Source organism: Microcaecilia unicolor, chromosome 8 (assembly GCF_901765095.1).
Source record: "Microcaecilia unicolor chromosome 8, aMicUni1.1, whole genome shotgun sequence".
In the NCBI taxonomy this organism is placed as follows: domain Eukaryota; kingdom Metazoa; phylum Chordata; class Amphibia; order Gymnophiona; family Siphonopidae; genus Microcaecilia; species Microcaecilia unicolor.
Window position 1 is genome coordinate 140,175,729 of NC_044038.1, and position 24,152 is coordinate 140,199,880.

The following is a 24,152-nucleotide window of genomic DNA, read 5'->3' on the forward strand; positions in this document are numbered from 1 at the left end:
AAAACCTGCATTGGTGTGCCTAAATGTAGGTGTGTCCATTTCTGCCAGATCATTGACAGGCATAAATACTGTGACATGTATAACATAGTATTCTGTCAGATCTGCCCCTAAGCTTCAGCCCTTCCAATACGAATGTCCACCTTGTAGTTCTCCAACATGGCACTTACCACATCCTTATAGAATATATATAGTGCATTTACATGTGCAATAGACAGTTTTTGTGCACTTAGGCATGCAAGGCACATGTAACTGCATGCACTCAGTTATAGAATTGTCTTACATATGCTGGGGTGCTCTGAGGTCAGAACCAGGATAAAGCAGGAACCTACCCAGTTATAAGCAATTTTCATTTGCAGACTAGGAGGGGCATAATCGAAAGGCGCCGGCGAAATATCTGGCTGGCCATCTCCGGCGCTGGCGCCACAAGCAGGCAAAGCCAACCGTATTTTCGAAAAAGATGGCCGGCCATCTTTTTCTTTGATAATATGGTTGGCCCGGCCAAATGTCAGAGTTCATCGGGGTTGAGATGGCTGGCCTCGGTTTTCAGCCATAAGGGAAAAAAATGCTGGCGATCTCAAACCCGGCGAAATCCAAGGCATTTCGTCGTGGGAAGAGCCAGCATTTGTAGTGCACTGGTCCCCCTGACATGCCTAGGGGGCACTTCTAAAAATTAAAAAATAAAATAAAAATAGCTCCCAGGTGCATAGCTCTCTTCCCTTGTCTGTTCAGCCCCCCAACCCCCCCCCCCCCAAAACCCACTCCCCACAACTCTACACCATTACCATAGCCCTAAGGGGTGAAGGGGGGCACCTACATGTGGGTACAGTGGGTATTGGGTGGGTTTTGGAGGGCTCCCATTTACCACCACAAGTGGAACAGGTGGGGGGGATGGGCCTGGGTCCCACTACACCCACTGCACCCACTACAAACTGCTCCAGGGACTTACATACTGCTGTCAGGGAGCTGGGTATGACATTTCAGGCTGGCATAGAGGCTGGCAAAAAAGTGTTTTTCTTTTTTTTTTGGGTGGGAGGGGGTTGGTGACCACTGGGGGAGTAAGGGGTGGTAATCCCCAATTCCCTCTGGTGGTCAACTGGTCAGTTCAGGCACCTTTTTGAAGCTTGGTCGTGAAAAAATAGGGACGAAGTAAAGCTGGCGAAATGCTCATCAAGCCTGGCTTTTTTTTTCCATTATCAGGCGAAGTCGGCCATCTCGTGAGCACGCCCCTGTCCCACCTCCGTCCCGCCTTCAGTACCCTGCCGACATGCCCCCTTGATGTTTTGCCGACTCCGCAACGGAAAGCAGTTGAACCCGGCCAAAATCGGCTTTCGATTATACCGATTTGGCCGGGTTCAGGAGATCGCCGGCCATCTCCCGATTTGTGTCGGAAGATGGCCGGCGATCACTTTCGAAAATAAGCCTGCAGGTGCCCACATAACGTTAGGACAGCAAGAAAGGCTATCCAGGCAGCAACCTGAATTGAGCCCATGGAGGTCAGTGCCTTTAAATATACTGATGACTTCAGGCTGAATATTGGGGGTAATGGGGGATTAAGGAAAATGACTCTCAATCCTTCATGTAAAAACTGTTTGGATTTGAAATGGTGAAAATCCCAATGGGATATCTTCATACTGTATATATGAATTGCCTTTGTGAAATGGAGAATACACTTGTAGATTTTGCCCACTTAAGCCCAGCTCAAATCACACTACTTTAAAATCTTTGCCTAATGTATATCTTCACATGTAAATAATGTCTTTTTATAATCATTGTTTGCACATGTATGCAATCTATATCTATCTATCTATCTATCTATCTATCTATCTATCTATCTATCTATCTATCTATCTATCTATCTATGCCATTATTTACACATGGAGATACTTCTAAATTAAACCCCATAGTATGGTTAACTTCAAAATTTTGTTTCAATTCTCACATTAATTTAAAATTCAAATGATCATGTTTTCAATTAAGAAGCAATCCCTATCCCCTTCCCCCCAAACGTACAGAAGACAGTAACTGTAAAAGGCCTAAATACCTTAATGTATACAATACTTTGCCATCATTCCAGATTCGCAGCATCCGATTGGGCGTGGTGATCCAATGGGCATCAGCCTTTTTGGAATTTCGGAAAAAGGTATCAGGGATCCAGATCTTACCAACCATATTGCTATTCAATCGGAGCACTTTCATAGTGCTGTTAAATTTTAAACGTCTGTCATACCAGGTTTGAGCAAAAAAAATGTCAATGGTATATTCCTGTTAAAACAAACACAGAAACATTGAAAACATAAAATATGTCAGAAAGATATGGAATTTAGTACATTGATGTTTTCTTTATTTCTTTGTATACTCCTCTTGTTAATAAGAATCTGCACAGTGAGGCAACTAATTGATAGGAAAAACACATATAGGGAACAATATTCAACTGGAATGTTGACCTTACTAAGGGGTCCTTTTGCTAAGCTGTGCTAACAGATTTACTTAAGTACATAAGTATTGCCATACTGGGACAGACCAAGGGTCCATCAAGCCCAGCATCCTGTTTCTAACAGTGGCCAATCCAGGTCACAAATACCTGGAAAGATCCCCCAAAAAGTACAAAACATTTTATGCTGCTAATCCCAGAAACAGTGAATGTTCCCCAAGTCCAATTTAATAATGGTCTATGGTCTTTTCCTTTAGGAAGCCATCCAAACCTTTTTTAGACTCTGCTAAGCTAACCACCTTTACAACATTTTCTAGCAAAGAATTCCAGAGTTGAATTACATGTTGAGTGAAGAAACATCTTCTAAAATTCATTTTAAATTTACTACTTTGAAGATTCATCGCATGCTCCCTAGTCCTAGTATTTTTGGAAAGCATACTACCCGTTCCACTCCACTCATTATTTTATAGACCTCTATCTTATTTCCCCTGAGCCGTCTCTTCTCCAAGCTGAAGAGCCCCAGTCACTTTAGTCTTTCCTCATAGGGAAGTCGTCCCATCCCCTTTATCATTTTCATTCCCCTTCTCTGCACCTTTTCTAATTCCACTATATCTTTTTTGAGATGCGGCGACCAGAATTGAACACAATATTCGAGGTGCGGTTGCACCATGGAGCAATACAGAGGCATTATAACGTCCTCATTTTTGTTTTCCATTCTTTTCCTAATAATACCTAACATTCTATTTGCTTTCTTAGCCACCGCTGCACACTGAGCACAAGGTTTCAACGTATCATCAACGATACCACCTAGATCCCTTTCTTAGCATGCACTAATGATTAGCATGTACTAAATGTAAGACGCCCATAGGAATATAATGGGCATCTTATCATTTAGTGCTTACCACAGCTTTGTAAAAGGACCCCTTGGTATATATATTTGGCACCGCTATCCATATAGGTAGTAGAACTGAATATATGTATATTGTAGTCATTATGTTGGCACTATTCTTTTAATTTAGGGTTGCTGTTCAGGAAGCTCAACCTATGGGGTCTTTTTACTAACCTGCTGTAAGCATTAATGTGAGCTCACCGCAGGTTAAAATGTATTACTGTAGGGTGCACTCACATGTTCCATGGTAGTTTCGGCATGCATGTATGGAAATTCTTTTTGATCAAGCATGTGGCACCTACAATGATGGGAAACATTTCTGTATCCATCTGCCATATTTTCTTGGTCTCCTATTGTATTTTATGATACTTCTGTATCTTCTTCTCTCTCTCTCTCTCTTTCTCCACCTGATTCACAGAGTAATTACTTGGGACTGATACCTCTATGCTTAATGCCATTCTGGTGTTTCTCTTTTACCACTACGGTTTTTGGGCATCCAGCTTTTATCAGTCAGGATGCAGGTGCTCGGGTTATCATTACCTCTTTTCTACAATGTGTGGAAGGTTCTGTTCTCATTTGAGCTGGATGCTTCTTGTTCCAGGATTCATTTCTTCCATATTGGAAGTGCTACTTAGCTCAGGGTTATTGGAGTGTTGTTAGTTAGATCAGGCATTGGAAACCTAGACCATATTGGAAATAAAGTACCTAACATTTTTGTGCATTGCAAGTTGATTGATGAATGGTGTTTGAAATTGAATTGTTAGATATTTTTACATATTCTAAGCTTACAGGCATGCATGCAAGTGTATTTATGACCCACACTTGATTTTGTTGGTGAATGATTTGGCTGGAGCATAATATATTGGGATCAACTACTTCATGCAATTCAACTTTGGTGGTCAAAAAAGGATATTGCCAGGTTGATGCTCTGCTTCCCTCGTACTATTCTGCATTGATTTGATATCATCTTAAGATCCTCTAGGTAAACAAGCCCTTGTTTGTGTCAACAAGGTGGTTGGAACAGAACAGAAGAAAAGAGAAGAGGCACATTAATCAGCATTGGTGGAGTTTGTAGGTAAACAGATCCACCAGCTGTTTCTATTGTCCCTGACACAGCCTATAGTTCTGGCGAAACAGGTTTTTAAGTCCTGGGAGCTTTGAAACAACCCGTTAAAGACTGTTTTTCTCCTATAAGGTCTGCTTTTTTTCTTCTGTTCATGGTGGATCTTGTAGACCAATTGCCTTCTTGTTTTCTTAACCTAACAAGGTGGTTGGGACATTATGTTCTACATAGGCTTGGAATGGTTATGAGGGCCTTTTTAGGGCCAGTAGAGTACATCTATCAAATCTGGATCTGGATTTGATGAACAATTCCTTTCAGTATATTTTGAAAGATATATTGACCCATAATCTTAGGCTGCAGTTGAACGGGGTTCATGAGACAGGTTTTTGGTGTGCCTTTGTCAATGTATTGGAGCACTAGTTGGCTAACTATGCAGGCTGGATGGTGAGAATGACTGTCAAAGAGGAATAGGTGAGATATAGAGCACTACCGCATTACTGCAAGTCTTCTTGATGGTGTATGGGACACACTCTAGATTTACTTGGCACCAGTTGGGTGCTGTCTGCAGGTTGAGTAGTCTGGGAAGAATAGATTACTTGCGGAGGACATGGTAGATGTTGAGGGGCCCTTTTAGAAAATCGTGCCAAAAAGTGGCCTGTGGTAGTGTGGGCGAGTGTATTGGATGCATACTGGACCATTTCTGCACAGCGCCTGGAAATTTCTTGGGCCAGGAAATGGACATGTGGCAACATTAAAACCAGTGCACGTCTATTTACAGCCTGAGCCCTTAATGCCAACCATTGACTTAGCAGTAAGGGCTCATGCGGTATCTGTACGATAACCGTCCAGCGCGCACCAACTGCTGATTACTACCAGGAATGCACCTGTGATAGAAAATTGAAAATTATTTTCTACCGCGGGTTTTCAGCACGCGCTAAACTCAGAATTACCATCTGGCGCATGCGCTAGCTGGGTGGTAATGCCAATTTGACATGCACTACATGCACATAGGCCCTTATGCACCTTTGTAAAAAGGGCCCCTGAGTAAAGCAACTGACTTAAGGTTTGGATCAGTTCAGGCATATGTTTATATGTTGATCTAATAAAGCTGTGGCTTTTGATACCAGTTAAACAAAATTTTCTTACTTAAGGTAGTTTTTCTGATTGCAAAGGGAGAGTGGGATACAGAAGAATGAAATATCCAAATTATGGAGAGGATGGTGCAGGCTTTTTGCCATCCTTAGTTAACCAGTTAGTTTTCCAGTGCCACCACTGACCACTGCCAGACTGTCCCAAAGAGCTCTATTTTAATTTTACCCACACCCTTTTCTTAATCTAATTTCCTATCTAGTCCTGTGCTCTCACCTATCCACCCTTAATTATCTGTTTGTCCTTCAGATCGTCTAAATCCCAGGTTACTTACTGCAAATGTATTGAACTAAATATATGAATTTTAATGATACAAATATCTTTTTACTGAAGCAGAAAGTTAAGATTCAAATGGATGAGAGGTTTGTCCAGCAGTCACTCCTCCCTGTCCTATGTCTACATTCAGAATTTCTATTCAGTGATGGTTCAAAGCAGGTAACATATGAGGCAAGACATTAGTCAACAGAGACAATATATTAAGACTACTTTGGATATTTTTTCTTCATACTAAAGTGTCAGCAAGATTAACATGGAAAGTACACCTTTTTCAGTCCACATGCATTAAACACTTTTATGAACAAGAAGCCATTTAAAAAGCAAATAATCAAAAAAATAAAAGGATTCTTCATTAGACATAAAAATAAAACATATCAATGCATTAATAAATTAAACACTATCCGGCTGATATTCAAAAGTATTTAGCCAGCCAGAACGGCTCCTGGATGGTTAAATACCCTCAAGCCGGCTATCTGCTGATATTCAGCTGGAGATAACCAGCTATCTCCTGCTGAACATCCTGGTCAGCGGCTATGTCGTTTGACATAGCTGGTTGCCACCAATTTTCATTGGCTGACTAGTTAAGTTTAGTAGACATATAGACCTGTGTAAATAGTAGGCCCCTATAACTTATCTGGTCAGCTGATGAATATTGGCTTAACTGACTATGACTGTGGCGGCCCCAAAAAAAAGCTAGAAATTCAAATTTGGTGGTTGGATACATCCCTGACATTGAATTTTTAGGTTTGCCAGTGACCGTGTGAGTTAGTCGGTCTATTTCCCACAGTCTCAATAGCCTGATAATCAAAGGATTTATGCTCCTAACTATGAGAGTTATGCTCATAAATTGGCCTCTGAAAATTTACTAGAGCTGAATGCATAAATTTTTATTCAAAGGAGTCAATATTCAAAGCGCTTTAACTAGCTAGAAATGTTTCCTGGCTGGTTAGTGCCACTGAAAATAATCGGTTAACACTGAACTGAAAACCAGCTACTTTGGGGGCACTCCGAAGGCAGAGTTGTCACTTGGATGTTAAAGGCCTTATTCTATAAAACATTCCACTTCCAAATGTACGCTCCTAAAATTTATGCTTCTAAATTTATGAGCATAATTTACACTCCTAAATTTATGATCCTAAATTACGAGCTTACTCTAGTCTCCAAAATAAATTATGCTTGTAATTTAGGAGAATAAATTTAGAAGGGTAAATTATGCTCATAAATTAGGAGCATAAATTTAGGAGCATAGCCTTTATAGAACAAGGACCTAGGTGTTGATATTCAGCACTTAACTGGCCAGATGAACCACACAAATAGGACCGCATAAAAGCTAGCCTTTCTATATGCAGTAACCCACATCCGGTTTAAGTGCTGAATATCACACTTAACCGTTTATACATTAGCCAGCTCTGCAAACTCAGAAATTCAATGCCAATGCATGGACATAGCCTGGCATTGAATTTCTGGGTTTTATGCTGGTGGCGGTCAGCAAAACGCTGATCGATGCAGGTTGAACATAGGACCCAAAATTTCACTAAACTCCTAGGAGCATAAAAGGTGGGTAGATTTAGGGCTGGGAAACAGCTAGGAGCTTGGCACTGATTTTCAGCCCTAGGTTCATAACTTAGACTCATAAATCTAGACAAATGAACGGCAGGCCTAAATTTATAAATATAGCACCAGATTCTATATAGCACAACTTAAGTTGCACACGCAAATCCAGTCATATTTCAGATTTGTATGTGCAACTTAATTAGTTAAAAACCAATCAGCACCGATAATTGTCACTTACAAGCAATTATTAATACTAATTGGCATTAATTAGTATTAATGCCAATTAGAATTTACATGCACAGCTGTCTAAGCATATTCTGCAACGTGATGTGTTTAAATTCTAAGTCACATTGTTGAAAAGGGGGGTAGTCATGGGTGTGGAAAAGGTGGGTTGTGGGCATTTCTCACATCTTTGCCCGTTGTTATAGAATACACCCAGTCCGAACGGGATTTACACCATTTTAATTGGAGTAACTGCCTGAGACTAAATTTAGTCATGCAGACAGGTACTCGATGTATTATATAATCTGCATGGAAATTTGGGCTTATTCTATAAAGTACGCCTAAATTTAGGCATACTTTATAGAATACTAAATGTACATTTTCTATATAATTCTTATATATTTCTTACTATGATTGCTTGCTAAAACACTACCATGTTTTATCATTATCATGTTACCCAAAATCTTTCTGTCATTACTAAATGTATACTTTCTCATGCATTCTCACTATTCATGATGTATTTGTAAGCCACATTGAGCCTGCAAAGAGGTGGGAAAATGTGGGATACAAATGTAACAAATAAAAAATACACCTAGGCATATTTTGTTTTCAGTGCAGTTTTTAAGCATCATATTTAGAATCTAGCCCATAACTTTTAAGCTCCTAAATGAAGAAGAATTTTCTACTAAAAACTTACGCTCATACGTTTGACTGAAAATAGGGCACAAAGACTAGGGGATGCTCCAAGAAGTTAGATAGTAGCACATTTAAAACATATAAGAGAAAATATATCTTCACTCAACCTTTAGTTACACTTTGGAACTCATTGCCAGAACATGTAAAATCAGATTATGTAGCAGGGTTTGAAAAACGTTTGGCCAAATTCCTGGCAGAAAAGTCTATAAAACCATTAAGGCAGACCTGAGAAAAGTCACTGCTTATCCCCGAGGTTAAATAACATGGAGTCTTGCTACTTTTTGGAACTCTACCAGGTATTTCTGACCTGGATTGGCCACTGTTGGAAACAGAATACTGAAGGGCAACTAACATGATTTTTCTAAAGTTGATTATATTCTTAACTTAGGAGCATAAATTTTGGAACCCAGATTTTTTTTCACTATCAGGCCATTTAGATATGATTCTCTAAAAGCTTTTTTTTTCTATGTATATACCAGTATATGCATGTAAAATGAATTAGCAGATATCCCCATGTGTATAAGTATGTGCATTGACAAGAATGCACAGACTTTTATGTTTCTCTGGTGTAAGCATGTTCGGGGATGAATTTTGGTAAAGCATGAATGAAATTCTGATGCACATGTTTTCTTTTTCTTTTTTTTAAACACATATTTGCACTTATTCCTCCAAATTCTATAAAAGTCACTAAACATTGCATGCGTAAAATTGGACATGTGCCCAGTTTGTGCATGCAATTTCATTGAATAATAAGCCAATTAGCATCGAGACTTGGACTTTTAATAAGCAATTATTGATGCTAATTAGACTTAATTAAAATTTATAATGCATAAATTACCATAACAGGGACACAGCCTTAGGAGGGTCATGGGCAGATCGGGGGTGTTCCCACAATTTTCCCAGGATTCTATATATGGCGCCTTAATTTCAAAGCATATTCTATAACAATGCATGTAACTTAATTGGTTAACTAGCTAATAAGCGCTATTAATTGGACATTAACAAGCAATTATCAACACTAATTGGCATTAATTAAGATACATGCGCACAACTCACTAAGCATATGCTGTAACGAGGTGTGCCTAAATTCTGTCACATAGTTCAAAAGGAGGCATGGCCATGAGTGGGGCATGGGCATTTCTAAAATCGATGCAGTTGTTATAGAATACACTTGCTCTGTGCCTAATTTAGGTTTGGGGATTTACACCAAATAAAACATGGCATAAATGGCATGACTATATTTGGTTGCATGGAGAGGTGATCGGCGTCTTTCTATATACCATGCAGAAATTTAAGCCAATTCTATCAAATGTAGGAGTACTTTACAGAATACGCCTAGGCATATTTTTTCTTCCGTGTGGAATTTTCAGGTGCTATATATAGAATCTAGCCCTTTATGTGCATTGTTATAGAATAACGGTAATCCACCCCTAATTTAGGCATGGGATTTTACACCAAGGTTTCATTGGTGTAAACAGTCACCCCTAAATGTAGTCGTGGTTCCATCTAACTTTAAGCACCGTTTATAGAACAGCGCTAACCACTTTTTTCTGCGCCAATTTTTTAGGTGCCATTTATAAAATAATTTGTCCATTATGTGTACATACACCAGCTCCTGAACTGGTATGAATATTCTTGGGTTCATTATAACCATGATTTCTGAGAGTATTTTATTAAGACACCTGAGCACCACTGTGTTTTCATAAATTAGCCTCAATGTAGACACTTCTTTGGTTTCTCACCTAGGAGATTGTGTTATAAAATTACCCTCCAAATGCATATCCAAATTTGAATTATACCCACCATGTTAATGGCATTCACTGGACCGATGCTATTTACATACATGTCTGTGTGAATTACTGTTGGTTTGACTGCAAACAAAACAATAAGATTTATTATTGTAATTAAAAACCAACATCTTAGAACATGAGGGTCTTTTACTAATGTATAGCACATATTAACAGGCAGTATCATGAACTATCTACCATATAGCCAAGAGGAATAAAATGGACAATGTGGCAGATAGCACATACTAACAGCAATAGCACATGCTAACTGTAAGTGAAAGACTGCAATAAGAATCATATATATGGTAGTCATTTTATCTGCTTTTTATTCAGCTAAATATGGGGCATGTTTACTAAGCTGCATTAAGCAGTTACTGTGGGTTTTACTGCATGTTAAATGTTAATGTGAACCCATACTAACAGCTAACACATGTTAAAATATCCTGCACTGTAAAAATCCCATGATAGTTGCTTAATATTTAAATGGAGTGGAGAGTAGGCATGATTTAGGTGCAGCGGAGGAGGGTCCATTGGTGATAGCAAGCGCACACAGGACATGACCGCAAGCTTGCTGTCACATCTGCACATAGTGTTGCTACAAACACTGCCACCTCAAGAGGAGAAAGTAGGTGCAGCAGAGCTATTAGCAATCCAATAGTGCAGCTGCCTAAGACCAATCTTCCATTCCTCTAGCCCCATCCTCCCCCCCCCCCCACCATAATTGTTCCCCATTCAAAATCACCCTCCCAATCTGTACCCAACCCAACAGTGCAGCAGCCTCCTCTCAATATCCCTAACAGTGCAGCAGGCCCCTCCTGATCCCTACCCAACTCAACAGTGCAGTAAAATCTTTAGCTTGGATGGATCATTTTCTCATTCTTTTCAGTTGCTTAGTTCAAACCACTGCCTCTACAATACTGACAAAAAATAACATTTTTCGCGACTTAACATTGTACTTTAATATTGAATTCCAATCTGAACATAGAAGGTTTCCAGGGTCTCCCTTTAAAGGAAAAAAATACAGACTTGGAACAACAAACTAGTTTCGGCCTTGAATACAGTCGCTCCTTTAAAATCTTGTGACATTAAAAAACAACAGAGATTACATAGTCCTTGAAAAAGTGCCAAACTCTTCTATTCTTTACAAAACATTGAAGTCATTGACTACTTATCGCAAGGCCAACTGCTGACTTCCATATTCCTACAGCACAGACTCTAGCATTTCATTTCCAGACTAAAATTCATACTTCACAAACTCTTTCTCTTCTGCCCTGCCTACAAATCTATCTTCTCCCCTATCGCCTTCCACTGTTGTTCCATGCAGTAGATTCAATAACTTCAATCAGCCATCAGTTGCCGCATTACACCAAATCATTACCTCTATGAGAATGACTACTACACCTGCCGATCCTATTCCATCTAACTCTGTTTAAATTTTCTATAGATTCATTACTTCCTTTTATTCATTCTATGACCACTCAAAGTCTATCATCAGGCTCTTTTCCTGATTTTTGGAAACACGCAACCATTCTCCCAAAGACTAAAGACACTAAAGATGCTGTCAATGACCCTAATAACTATCGTCCAGTTGAAAATTTGCCATTCATATCTAAAATTGTTGAAACAGTAGTAGATTCACAACTTCAAGACATTATTTCAAAATTTCACTTGTGCACTCCCATCAACCAGCATTTCATAAACACCACAGCACTGAAACATCTCTACTTGGTATTACAACCTTCATCTATTGTGCAAATCAATTCTTCTTCTCTCACTAGATCTATCGGCTGCCTTCGATCTAGTTGATCATTCTATTCTATTACATTGCCATCAATCTATAGGTATTTCTGGCTCTGTCCTTGACTGGTTCACTTCCTACTTATTGGACCTCAAGGCTCAATCTTATCACTGACACTATCCGAGTGGGTGCACACCTGGGAATCAGTGACCATCAAATGGTTTGGTTTGTTATAATGGCTGAAGTGGAGGGCGGCCACTCTAAACTCAAAGTCCTGGATTTCAAGCGTGCTGACTTTAGTAAAATGGGGGAATACCTGAGGAAGGAGATGATGGGCTGGGAGGACGAACATGAAGTGGAAGGGCAGTGGTCCAGGCTGAAAGAAGTAATAAATAGGGCCACAGACCTTTATGTAAGGAGAGTAAATAAAAGCAAAAGAAAAAGGAAACCGATATGGTTCTCCAAGCAAGTGGCTGAGAAAATAAAGGCTAAAGAGTTAGCGTTCCAGAAATATAGAAAATCTCAAGAAGAGGAACACGGGGAGGAATACCGGATGAAACTGAAAGAAGCCAAGAGAGAGGTACGTCTGGCGAAGGCGCAAGCGGAAGAACAAATGGCTAGAAATGTAAGGAGGGGCGACAAAAATTTCTTCTGGTATATTAGTGAAAGAAAAATAACTAAAAAGGGAATTGTGAGACTAAAAGATACAGCGAACCGCTATGTAGATAATGATGAAGAAAAAGCCAATTTGCTAAATAGATACTTTTGTTCTGTTTTCACTGAAGAAAATCCTGGAGAAGGACCGCGAGGGACTGGCAAAAGTACACCTGAGAATGGAATGAATATAGCACCGTTCACGGAAGAGAGTGTGTATCAACAACTTGGAAAGCTAAAGGTGGACAAAGCCATGGGACCGGACGGGATCCACCCCAGAATATTGAGGGAGCTCAGAGAGGTTCTGGCGGGTCCTCTTAAAGATTTGTTTAATAAATCCTTGGAGACAGGAGAGGTTCCGAGGGACTGGAGAACGGCGGAGGTGGTACCTCTTCACAAAAGTGGTGATAGGGAAGAAGCTGGAAACTACAGGCCGATAAGCCTCACTTCAGTTATTGGAAAAGTAATGGAAGCCATGCTGAAGGAAAGGATAGTGAATTTCCTAGAAGCCAATAAGTTGCAAGATCCGAGACAACATGGTTTTACCAGAGGGAAATCGTGCCAAACGAATCTCATTGAATTCTTTGATTGGGTAACTGGAGAATTGAATCATCGACGTGCTATAGACGTAATCTACTTAGATTTTAGCAAAGCTTTTGACACTGTTCCCCACAGGAGGCTCTTAAATAAACTAGATGGGCTGAAGATAGGTCCCGAAGTGGTGAACTGGATTAGGAACTGGTTGACGGACAGACGACAGAGGGTGGTGGTAAATGGAGTTCGCTCGGAAGAGGGAAAGGTGAGTAGTGGAGTGCCTCAGGGATCGGTGCTGGGGCCGATTCTGTTCAATATATTTGTGAGTGACATTGCCGAAGGGTTAGAAGGTAAAGTTTGCCTATTTGCGGATGATAGTAAGATTTGCAACAGAGTGGACACCCGGGAGGGAGTGGAAAGCATGAAAAGGGATCTGAGGAAGCTAGAAGAATGGTCTAAGGTTTGGCAATTAAAATTCAATGCGAAGAAATGCAAAGTGATGCATTTAGGGAGTAGAAACCCACGAGAGACTTATGTGTTAGGCGGTGAGAGTCTGATAGGTACTGAGGGGGAGAGGGATCTTGGGGTGATAGTATCCGAGGATCTGAAGGCGACGAAACAGTGTGACAAGGCGGTGGCTGTAGCGAGAAGTTTGCTAGGCTGTATAGAGAGAGGTGTGATCAGCAGAAGAAAGGAAGTGTTGATGCCCCTGTACAAGTCGTTGGTGAAGCCCCACCTGGAGTATTGTGTTCAGTTTTGGAGGCCGTACCTTGCAAAGGATGTTAAAAAAATGGAAGCGGTGCAAAGAAAAGCTACGAGAATGGTATGGGATTTGCGTTCCAAGACGTATGAGCAAAGACTTGCTGACCTGAACATGTATACCCTGGAGGAAAGGAAGAACAGGGGTGATATGATACAGACGTTCAAATACTTGAAAAGTATTAATCCGCAAAAAATATTTCCTGGAGATGGGAAGGTGGTAGAACGAGAGGACATGAAATGAGATTGAAGGGGGGCAGACTCAAAAAAGATGCCAGGAAGTATTTTTTCACGGAGAGGGTGATGGATGCTTGGAATGCCCTCCCGCGGGAGATGGTGGAGATGAAAACGGTAACGGAATTCAAACATGCGTGGGATATGCATAAAGGATAGTGGAGGGCAGACTTATACGGTCTGTGCCAGAGCCGGTGATGGGAGGCGGGACTGGTGGTTGGGAGGTGGGAAATACTGCTGAGCAGACTTGTACGGTCTGTGCCCTGAAAAAGGCAGGTACAAATCAAGGTAAGGTATACACATATGAGTTTATCTTGCTGGGCAGACTGGATGGACCATGCAGGTCTTTTTCTGCCGTCATCTACTATGTTACTATGTTACTATATTTTCATGGCCCCCCTTTTAATGCTAGCTTAAACACTTGAACTTACAATGTATGTCTATGTGGATGATATCCAAATACTCTACTTTACTGACTGACATTACCACCACCGAAATCTCTATCTTCAATCAAAATCTTACTATGGTTACAAACTGGCTTCACGAACACAAACTAGTTTTGAACCCTTCAAAATCTAAGGTTGTCTTTTTCTCTGCAATCCCAAACATCATCTTGTCTACACCTGTAGTACATTCAGGAACTCAGATTCCACAGGTGGATGCAATACATAACCTAAGAGTCCTACTTGACTCAAAACTCTCATTCCACCCACAAATTTCTAATGTAGTTTTAACTGCTTCTATAAACTCTGTTTAATCTGCTCAATACAATCATTGATCTCACCTTCTGCATGCAACATATTAATACATTCATTAGTTATAACACAACTGGATTATTACAACTCTCTTTATCGAGGAATTAGAGTTAAAGACCTAAGTCAATTACAAATTATTCAGAACACAGCCATCTGATTTATAGCCAAGATTAGGAACTACAACCATGTTATTTCTTATTTGAAGGCTGCACACTGGCTGCCTCTGACACATCAAATTACCTACAAAATCCTTCTGCTTGTTTTTAAGACTCTGTCATCACATGAACCACCTTATCTTTCTGAAACTTCTCATTCCCTACTGTTCTAATAGAATTCTCAGGCCCACTCAACAAAACCAACTTATTGTCTCTAGCTACCACATTATCGTCCATGAACACATCAGAGAAGCTATATTTTCAGTATAAGGTCCTCGATAATGGAATGGCCTTCCCAGTTCGTTAAGATTACAATCTTCAGTGACAACATTTTAAAACCGACCTTAGAACCTATCTCTTTACAGATGCTTATCAATAAGTCATTCCTCCTTTAGTGGCTGCAGCTCTGGTATGCCAGCAGTATAGATATTCCCTGTTTCCATAGGGTGGGATAGCAAGTTTAAATAAACTTGAAACTTGAGCAGTCCTCTCCTGATCCCCCTAACCTAACATTGCAGCAGACCTCTCCCAATTCCTACCCAACCTGATAGTGCCGGAGACCCCTTCTTATCTAATCCTTCCCCTAGACTCCACCAATTACCCCTGGGACTTACCCAAGGGCCATCCATGGTCAGCTAGTGGACCAGGACAGGAGTGGTCCCTCTCTGCTCCTGTCCAGTCTGGCTCTGGGATCAAAATAGCACTCAAAAGCAGACTGGCAGTACAGATCAGACACATACACAGACACTAACCCACCATCTAACATTATCCACACATATACTGACCCTAGTTACCATTGCCACCACAAAGCGAGCCCAGAGGCAATAATCTTCAATTTGCCACTAAACATTTTAATGAATACAAGTACACAACTGAACACATCAGAAAAAGCACCAGAAAAATCTAATAACAAGATATCACAACAAACCCACCCAATATATCATGACTTCTCACGTAATTCTAATAATTCTAATACTCCTCTTCCTAACAATCAGCACCCATGCCCTTATTCATGGAGATGCACAGGCAATCCCTATAATTTCTAAAACCAGAAGACAAATAACATATTACATAGAAGATGACATGAAACACACCAGCCACAATTCTTCTAACTCAACTAAGGGAAACATTACATCAGAAAAACAAGTAAACAGGGAAAACAGGAGATACCGGAACATACACAGAAACCACAACCAATGACAATTAGCTAAAATAACACTGGGACCCATGCATGAGGAAAGCTATCTGCCCATCCCTATAGCCTACATTAATGTATGATTGGTGCTAAACAAAGCAGAAATCATCAAAACCTGGACTGAGGAAGAAGAATTAGGACTCATTTTTATCAAGGAGACGTGGATCCAAACCAAAGAGGACCCCATCCTAAATGAGATATGTCCTCTAGGTTATAAAATATCATATTGGATCAGAGAAAAGAAAATAGGAGGAGGAATAGCAATAATCTATATATCCTTTTTCAAGACCAAAACAGTTTCGGAACTCATAGCTCCTCACCTAGAAATAACCGCTCTCAAAATAACAGATGATTCACTACTGGGCAATGTTTGTGTTATCCTATTTTACAGACCACCAGGTAACTGGAAGGAGACCCAACCGGACTTCATTGACTTTATTTCCAACACCTGCATGGCATGCTCAAATACCATACTTGGAGGAGACATCAACCTACACCTGGACAAACTGGAAGACGAAAACTCTAAAGAATGTAGAGAAATACTAAAACTATTGAACTTCCTACACCCAGCAGTAACCAAGACTTATGAAAAAGTCTACAGATTCACCAACAACCAAGAATTACAGATAGGAAAATACAACTGGGAGGAAATACCATGGTCCAATCATCACAGACTGCATCTAACCCTCAATTGGAAAGAAACCTTGTCTCAAACCAAGAACACACCAACTTAATATGAAACCCGAGGCAGGATCCATGGCAAAGAGTTCTGGAAAAGAATCCTCAACAACACTAAAAACCTACCAACCAAAACCACTGAATTCCTCATAAAATGTGACGAACAATGCAGTCAGTTTCACATTGCTGTCACTGCAATATGGCAGTGCTTAAAAGTGTGAATACTCCCACGCTATCTAGAAATTCATGTAACACAGTGCCTATCTGGTAGGTGACTCCCCAATGCAGGGCATGTGAAGGGCATGCCTCCTGCATCTACTACATAGGCTTTCCATATACTGTACCTAAACTTTTGCAGTTATGGTGAAGTAAATGCAAAAAAGTTACCGCACTTTAGTAAACATGCCCCTATTATTAAAGAGATCAATGTAATATTAAAATTTAGGACCCTATTTACAAAGGCACACTAGCGTTTTTAGTACGTGCTAGATTCCATGTAGATACCCATAATATTATAGGCATCTATTCAGTTAGCGCATGTTAATTTTTAGTGCACGCTGAAAACACTAGCACGCCTTTGTATACAGGGCCCTCATAGTTTAATTTTCATCACTAACTTCTGAATTTTTTCTGAAGCAGGCCATATGCATGAGAATACATACATGATGCTACAAAAGGAGAAATTCTATTAACTAGGCAATATTATTTGCAAGTAAATTACACATAAAAGATATTTAGAATGGTAGCATATATTTACATATGTTCTGCCTAAGCACTATTATGCAAGTATGCAAAAGGCAATTCTATAAACTGGCATCTAAATTAGGCACCAATAATGCACCGTGGTTACAGAAATCTAGCACTTCCGCACGTCATTGGCACCAATAATTGAAAGTTATGTATGTAAGTGCTAGGTATTCTATAACCACCACATGTAAGTCACTTATCACAGAGAAGAGCGACAAAAATGATAAAAGGGATTGGATGATTTCCCTATGAAGAAAGGTTAAACTGGTTAGAGCTCTTCAATGTGGAAAGAGATGGCTGAGGGTGATATGATAGAGGTCTATAAAATAATGAGTGGAATGGAATGGGTGGATGTGAATCGCTTGTTTATTCTTTCCATAAACACTGGGACTAGGAGGCATGTAATGAAGCTACTAAGTAGTAAATTTAAAACAAAATGGAGAAAATATTTCTTCACTCAATATATAATTAAACTCTGAAATTCATTGCCAGAGAATGTGGTAAAAGCAGTTAGCTTAGCAGGGTTTAAAAAATGTTTGGACAATTTCCTAACAGAAAAGTCCATAAACCATTATTAAGACATACGTGGGAAAATCCACTGCTTATTTCTAGTATAAGCAGCATGAAGTCTATTTTACTATTTTGGGATCTCACCAGATACTTGTGATCTGGATTGGCCACTGTCGGAAACAGGATACTGGGCTTGATGGGCCTTCAGTCTGTTCCAGTTTGGCAACGCTTATGTTCTTATCGCTCAGCCAGGGAGGTGTACATGTAGACAAAGCATAGCTATTTCATGGACATGTCACCAATCAATGCATGCAACTTTTGGAATACTATCAGTGGGCACAAGTTGCATGGTGCATATAGGTGTGACATAGGAAATTGCATAAGTCAGTGGACCAGACTTTCAGTGCTTAGTGCACCTCATTGTGACACCTACATCTTGTCGCCAATTTATAGAATTGTCCCTATAGTATGTTTTTTTTAGAAGGGAGGGGGCATACACAGAGGAGGTGCTCCCAGAACACTGTGAGTTATGCTCACACTTAGAACAGCTCTGTGGCTGGTATAAGGGTTCATACCTAGGTAGGTGCATTAATTCGCAGTTATGCTTGCATTCTCTAAAGGAATGGAGGCGCCTATGTTTCTTTATAGCAGGGGTTCTCAACCCAGTCCTTGGGACACACCTAGCCAGTCAGGTTTTCATCATAACCGTAACGAATATGCATTAGATACATTTGCATACAACGGAGGCACCAACCCCTTCAGGATCTGACCTGGGAGTATTAGGCTGTGGCTTTGAAGCCCAATTGTCCTGGAATATTAATGCTAGTAAGTTGGGTTATTCATTTGCCATGGTAGTCAGTGACCTACAGGACTATTATACCGCATGTTGTTGACTCCCATGGTAAATCAAGGTGTGCTAAAAGCTTTCCTCTTACCACACCTTCATAATTTCTCCCCTAAATGCCCAAAATACTCATGTAACATATAGTATTCTATAAGTTCTGGATGAGCATACATGTGACTCTTTCCCATGATCCACCCAGACTCCACCTATCTGTACACCTGTAAGACACGCGTGTATTTACTCCATTTCTGACTAAACTACACTGGCTTCCAATTGAGGCAATTTTTACATTTCATTGTATATTGTTTACAATTTTAACTTGAAATGCACCTTGTTATATGTATCCTCAGTTTCAATTTTGCTCAGCAAAGCAAGTTTATGCATTATGAGACAGATCTCCATTTAATTTTCACAAACCTGGAGGAAAAAAAAAACCACGGGAGATGGCTTAATGCCAGTTTTGCTTATCAAACTGCAAAAAATTGGAAACCTTGACCATCTTACATTACATCAGTAACTAACTACAGGCTGTTTAGGAGATCTTTGAAAACATACCTATTCCAGAAATATGTGCTAACCCCCAGATTCTATAAAAGGCACAAAAATTGCATGAGCAAATTTAGGCATGTACCCACATTGTGCACATAATTTATTTTTTTACATTTGTACCCTGCGCTTTCCCACTCATGGCAGGCTCAATGCGGCTTACATATTGTATACAGGTACTTATTTCTACCTGGGGCAATGGAGGGTTAAGTGACTTGTCCAGAGTCACAAGGAGCTGCCTGTGCCTGAAGTGGGAATTGAACTCAGTTCTTCAGGACCAGAGTCCACCACCCTAACCACTAGGCCACTCCTTCACACCAGTTATTGATGCTAATTAGCTTGTTGCACAATTTAATTGAGCAACAAGCTAATTAGCATCAATAACTGGTATTTTGTCAAGGAATTATTAGCACTAATTAGATATAATTGGCATGTACACATGTACATGTAGGCGTGAGATCCACACCTAAATTTCATGTGTGGCCTAAAGGGAGGCATGGAAATGGGAGGGTCATGGGTGTTTTGAGATGGAGTGTAAGTGTAGATTCCAGTTACGCACAGAATTATATAATAAAGGCCAATGTGTAAAAATATAGGCATGGGCATTTGCACCATGCTTTTGTTGGTGCAAATGACCATGCCTATTTTTACGAGTGACCCATGCGCCTAAGAACTATTCTATAAACCACACTGAACTTTAGGTGTGGTTATAGTATAGCACTTAGGTGGGGGGAGGGGTATTGAAGCTGATTTTGTAGACACCATTTATAGAATCTAGCCCTAAATAACTAAAATGAAATTTGTGATTTTAATTTCATGTTAGGTTGGGGATTACTAGGAGAGTAAGTCTCTGTGGAAAGTCACTATTGGAAAGACTAAGAGGTCCCTGGGTGGGAGGAAGCCTAGCCCAAGGGGAATAGTTTGAAATACAATGCAGAAAAATAGTGCCCTCAGACTGAAGAGTGATGGGGGAGGAAATTAGAAAGCAATAAAAAGGAGTGTTTGCCCTTTAGGGGGATCTTTGGTTGCCTGAGGTTCCCTTGCCACTAACCTAGAGGAGTAAAGGGGAATCCCAAATAGGAGAAATAAGACCACTGGCTGTGAAGGGGAGTTGTTGTTCAGCAAAGCGACAAATGTGAATGAGGAGAGCTTCAGGTGGACAGAGGAGAGACCCAGCCCGGGAGCGTAGGGATCAGAGCAAGAGATTGCCCATCCCAAAATCAGGATGGATCCAAATGAAAATCACCCTGGAGAGAGGTCAGGCCACAGGGGGTCTGGACCTGTGAAACTGAGATGAGCACAGCCTTTGGGACACTATTCTCTGGGCTAGGCATGGATAGGAGTCTGTAAAAAGTATACATAGTCCTGCTGATAAGCATTTGTAAATATATCCAAGGGAGGAGAATACAGGAGTTCCCCTGGAGAATACCAGGATTGTGGTTTTAAAAGACTTGCATTTACCGTTGGAGAGTTGAAATGGATTGATGTTCCTGCTGTTGCAGAGTTGAAGAATAAACAGTTGAGTTTGCATGAGTTTACATGTTCATTGGAAGAGTCTACCAAGCCTATCAAGCTAACAGTCTTATTCCCCACAGTTTATTTGGAGTTTATATTTCTTGGGGGGTTTCCTGAGAGAGAAGAGGGTAATCCCACCTGCTAACACTTCTTTCTCCAGGTGGAGGCACCAAGCACCAAGCAAATAAGGGACAAATGGAGACTGTCTTAGGGAGGCTCCAACCGGGTCGGACCCTGAATCCAGGAGCGTCCAGGTCAGGGGTGTTACACATGTATGATGTAATTTTAATGATGTAATTCTGGATGACTGATCCATCTCATGCTTCTGTAAACTGCAGTGAACCATGCTTACAAGGAATTTGCAGTATATAAATACCAAATGTAATGCAATAGTGCTTAGGCAATTTTGGACATTTTTGTGCATATATGCTATTAGTCTAATCAATTGCATGCATATTCTCTGTGTAAATGTTAACATCCACTTTATAGAATTACCCAACTGTGTTCATATCATTGGACAAAGAAAAGCTTTCCAGTAAAGGTTTTTTTTTTTTAATTTAAGTTAATTAATTATTTATATAATTTTCTTTACCGCTCTTCAAGCCAAAATACATCAAGGTGGATTACAATAAAAATACACAAAGGCATACAAATTAGACAATTCAGTCACACACACACAGGAAATTCTCATGTCTTGGAGTCCCATGTTACCCACCTCAAGGTTATCTCCTGCTGAAATAAAACAGATATTCAGGCTAGATTTAAATTTTAAAATACCATGTCAAAAAAGAAAGGGAAAGTGCTAACACAAATGCTAGCAATATTCCCCAGTCAAATCTTATGTAAATGAATTAGAGAAAAAAAGACTTCACTGTGAAGACTATGGGGCTCATTTTTGAAAGAGAAAAATGTTCAAATGGTGTCATAAAGCAGCATTTGGACAGATTTCTTCCCAAAACATCCAAATTGGATTTTCAAAAACTATTTTGCAGATGCTTATCTCTGCAATTCATCTGCAGTGCGTCCAAATCACAAGGGTGTGTGTTGGAGGCATTTCATGAGTAGGGTTAGGGTGGCTTAGGGTGTTCCTAATATTTGGAAGTTTTATATCCATAATGGAACAAAATAGAAATGTCTAGGGCTAAAATTACAACGTTTTGATCTAGACCTGTTCTTAGAACGAATAAGGCACGAAAAGGTGCCCTAGATGATGACTGGAAGGAATAAAGGATGATCTCCCTTTACTCCACCAGTGGTCACTGACCCCCTCCCACTCCCCAAAAATGTGATTAAAAATATTACTTACTAGCCTCTATGACAACTTCAGATGTTATAGCCAGGTCTATTACAGCAGGAAACAGATCCCTAGAATAGTGCAGTGGTGGGTACAATGCACTGTAGAGAAGGGGACCCAGACCCATATCTCACTCTACCTTTTACACTTGTGGTGGAATCAGTAAGTCCTCCAAAACTCATGAAAAACCTACTGTACCCAAATATAGATGACCTCTTCACCCATAAGGGCTATTGTAGTGATGTACAGTTGGGGGCAGTAGGTTTTCGGTGGGTTTTGGAGGGCTCATCAGACAAGATAAGGGGGTAACGGTGAGATGGGTACCTGGGAGCTTTTATATGAAATCCACAGCACTGTCCCCTAGGGTGCCCCATTATAGTTTATAGTTTATTAACACTTGATATACTGCCCAAGCTAACTCACAGAACTGAGTGGTTTACAAATTAAAACAAAATAGTAAGGAAAAGAACTACATCATTGTTTTAGGAAATAGAACAATCAAACGAAGGTAATCACAACAAAGCTATGAAGCAGGGGAAGGGGAGGCTAAGAGAAGAGGAAAAGGCAGGATGGGGAAATGGTGACATTGACCTGAAAAACTTCCTCATGTTATTCTAGGGGAAAGGTTTGCTTAAAGAGATGCATTTTCAATGCAAACTTGAACAATTTAAAAGACAATTCGGCGTGAAGAGAATGAGAGACAGCGTTCCAATAGTGAGGAGCGGTGAAAAAGAGAACACAATAACGTGTATGTTCAAATTGGTCTGCCTTTGGGTTAGGAAGGACTAGATGGTAGTCATTAATAGAATGGAGGAGGTGAATAGGAGAATAAGGAATGGTCAATGTTGCAAGATAATCTGGAAGACCAACCTGAAAGGCTTTAAAAGTAAGAATAAGAAGATTAAAGATATTGGGAAGCCAGTGGAATTTTGGAAAAAGGGAGGAAACATGATCAGATTTATGAGCATCACAGATGAGTTTAATTGCTGTATTCTGTACTGAGTGTAGAGTTTTTCAAGTTTGAACGAGTAATGAATAATGAGAAGTGACATAACAAGAGTATGGAAAGTGGATTGAAATACCTACAAATAGAGTGCAATTGGTGAAGAACAAAGAAATCAGACTTACATAAACTAGCTATTTGTGGGGGAAACGAAAGATAGGTGTCTAAAATAACCCCAAGGAAACGGAACAAATTCACAGGGTATGTTGGAATTCCAAAAAGACTAAGAGGAGAACCAAGAATGGTCAAACGTGCACTGAACCAGCAGGCTAGTCTTTTCCTTATTTACAACTCATTTACGGTCATTTAACCAATTTGCAATCTTTAGTAAACAATCTTGGAGTGGGTAAACATGTCATATGGATTTACAAGAAAAAGAAGTAGAATGTCATTGGCATACAGATGACAAGATATACCTGTAGCTTTGATCACAGAAGGAAGAGGACTCAAGAACAAATTAAAAAGTAAAGGGTGTAAAACTGACCCCTGAGGAACACCACAGAACAGCGGGCGAGGAGAAACATTTGATAAAGCAAATATAACCTGGGAAAATGGTTAGAAAGAAAAGAAGTAAACCATGACAGCACCGTTCTGGAAATGCCTAATGAGGACAACTGAGACATTAATATATTATGATCAACCAAGTCAAAGTATGCAGATAGATCATGTGAAACAGCAAAAATAATCATGTGTTTATCCATTGCTTTCCTGGGATCTCTGTATGGTCAGTCTACTAAGATTGCTGGCTCTTCCTACATCCCAGTGGCTTGACTTTGTATGTTTTGCTGTTGGACTCATTTTTTCAAAAATGAACCATAAAGATAAATGCACAGAGCATAAAACCATCTAACGTGGCCATTTTCAGAAAAAAAAGATAGACATGTTGCTGTTTCAAAAATGGCTATATTTCCTATTTGGATTTGG

General features: G+C 40.0%; 1 protein-coding gene across 1 annotated transcript in view; it reads right to left on the bottom strand.

Annotated features, from left to right (window-relative positions):
- GABRG2 (gamma-aminobutyric acid type A receptor gamma2 subunit) overlaps positions 1-24,152 on the bottom strand; it is a 150,177-nt gene that overhangs the window by 104,046 nt on the left and 21,979 nt on the right. Inside the window, exons 3-4 of the mRNA XM_030213399.1 lie at positions 10,084-10,151; positions 2,042-2,262 (exon numbers count right to left, since the gene is read on the bottom strand). Of these exons, the coding sequence (XP_030069259.1) occupies positions 2,042-2,262; positions 10,084-10,151 (289 nt within the window). The remainder of the gene's footprint in view (positions 1-2,041; positions 2,263-10,083; positions 10,152-24,152) is intronic.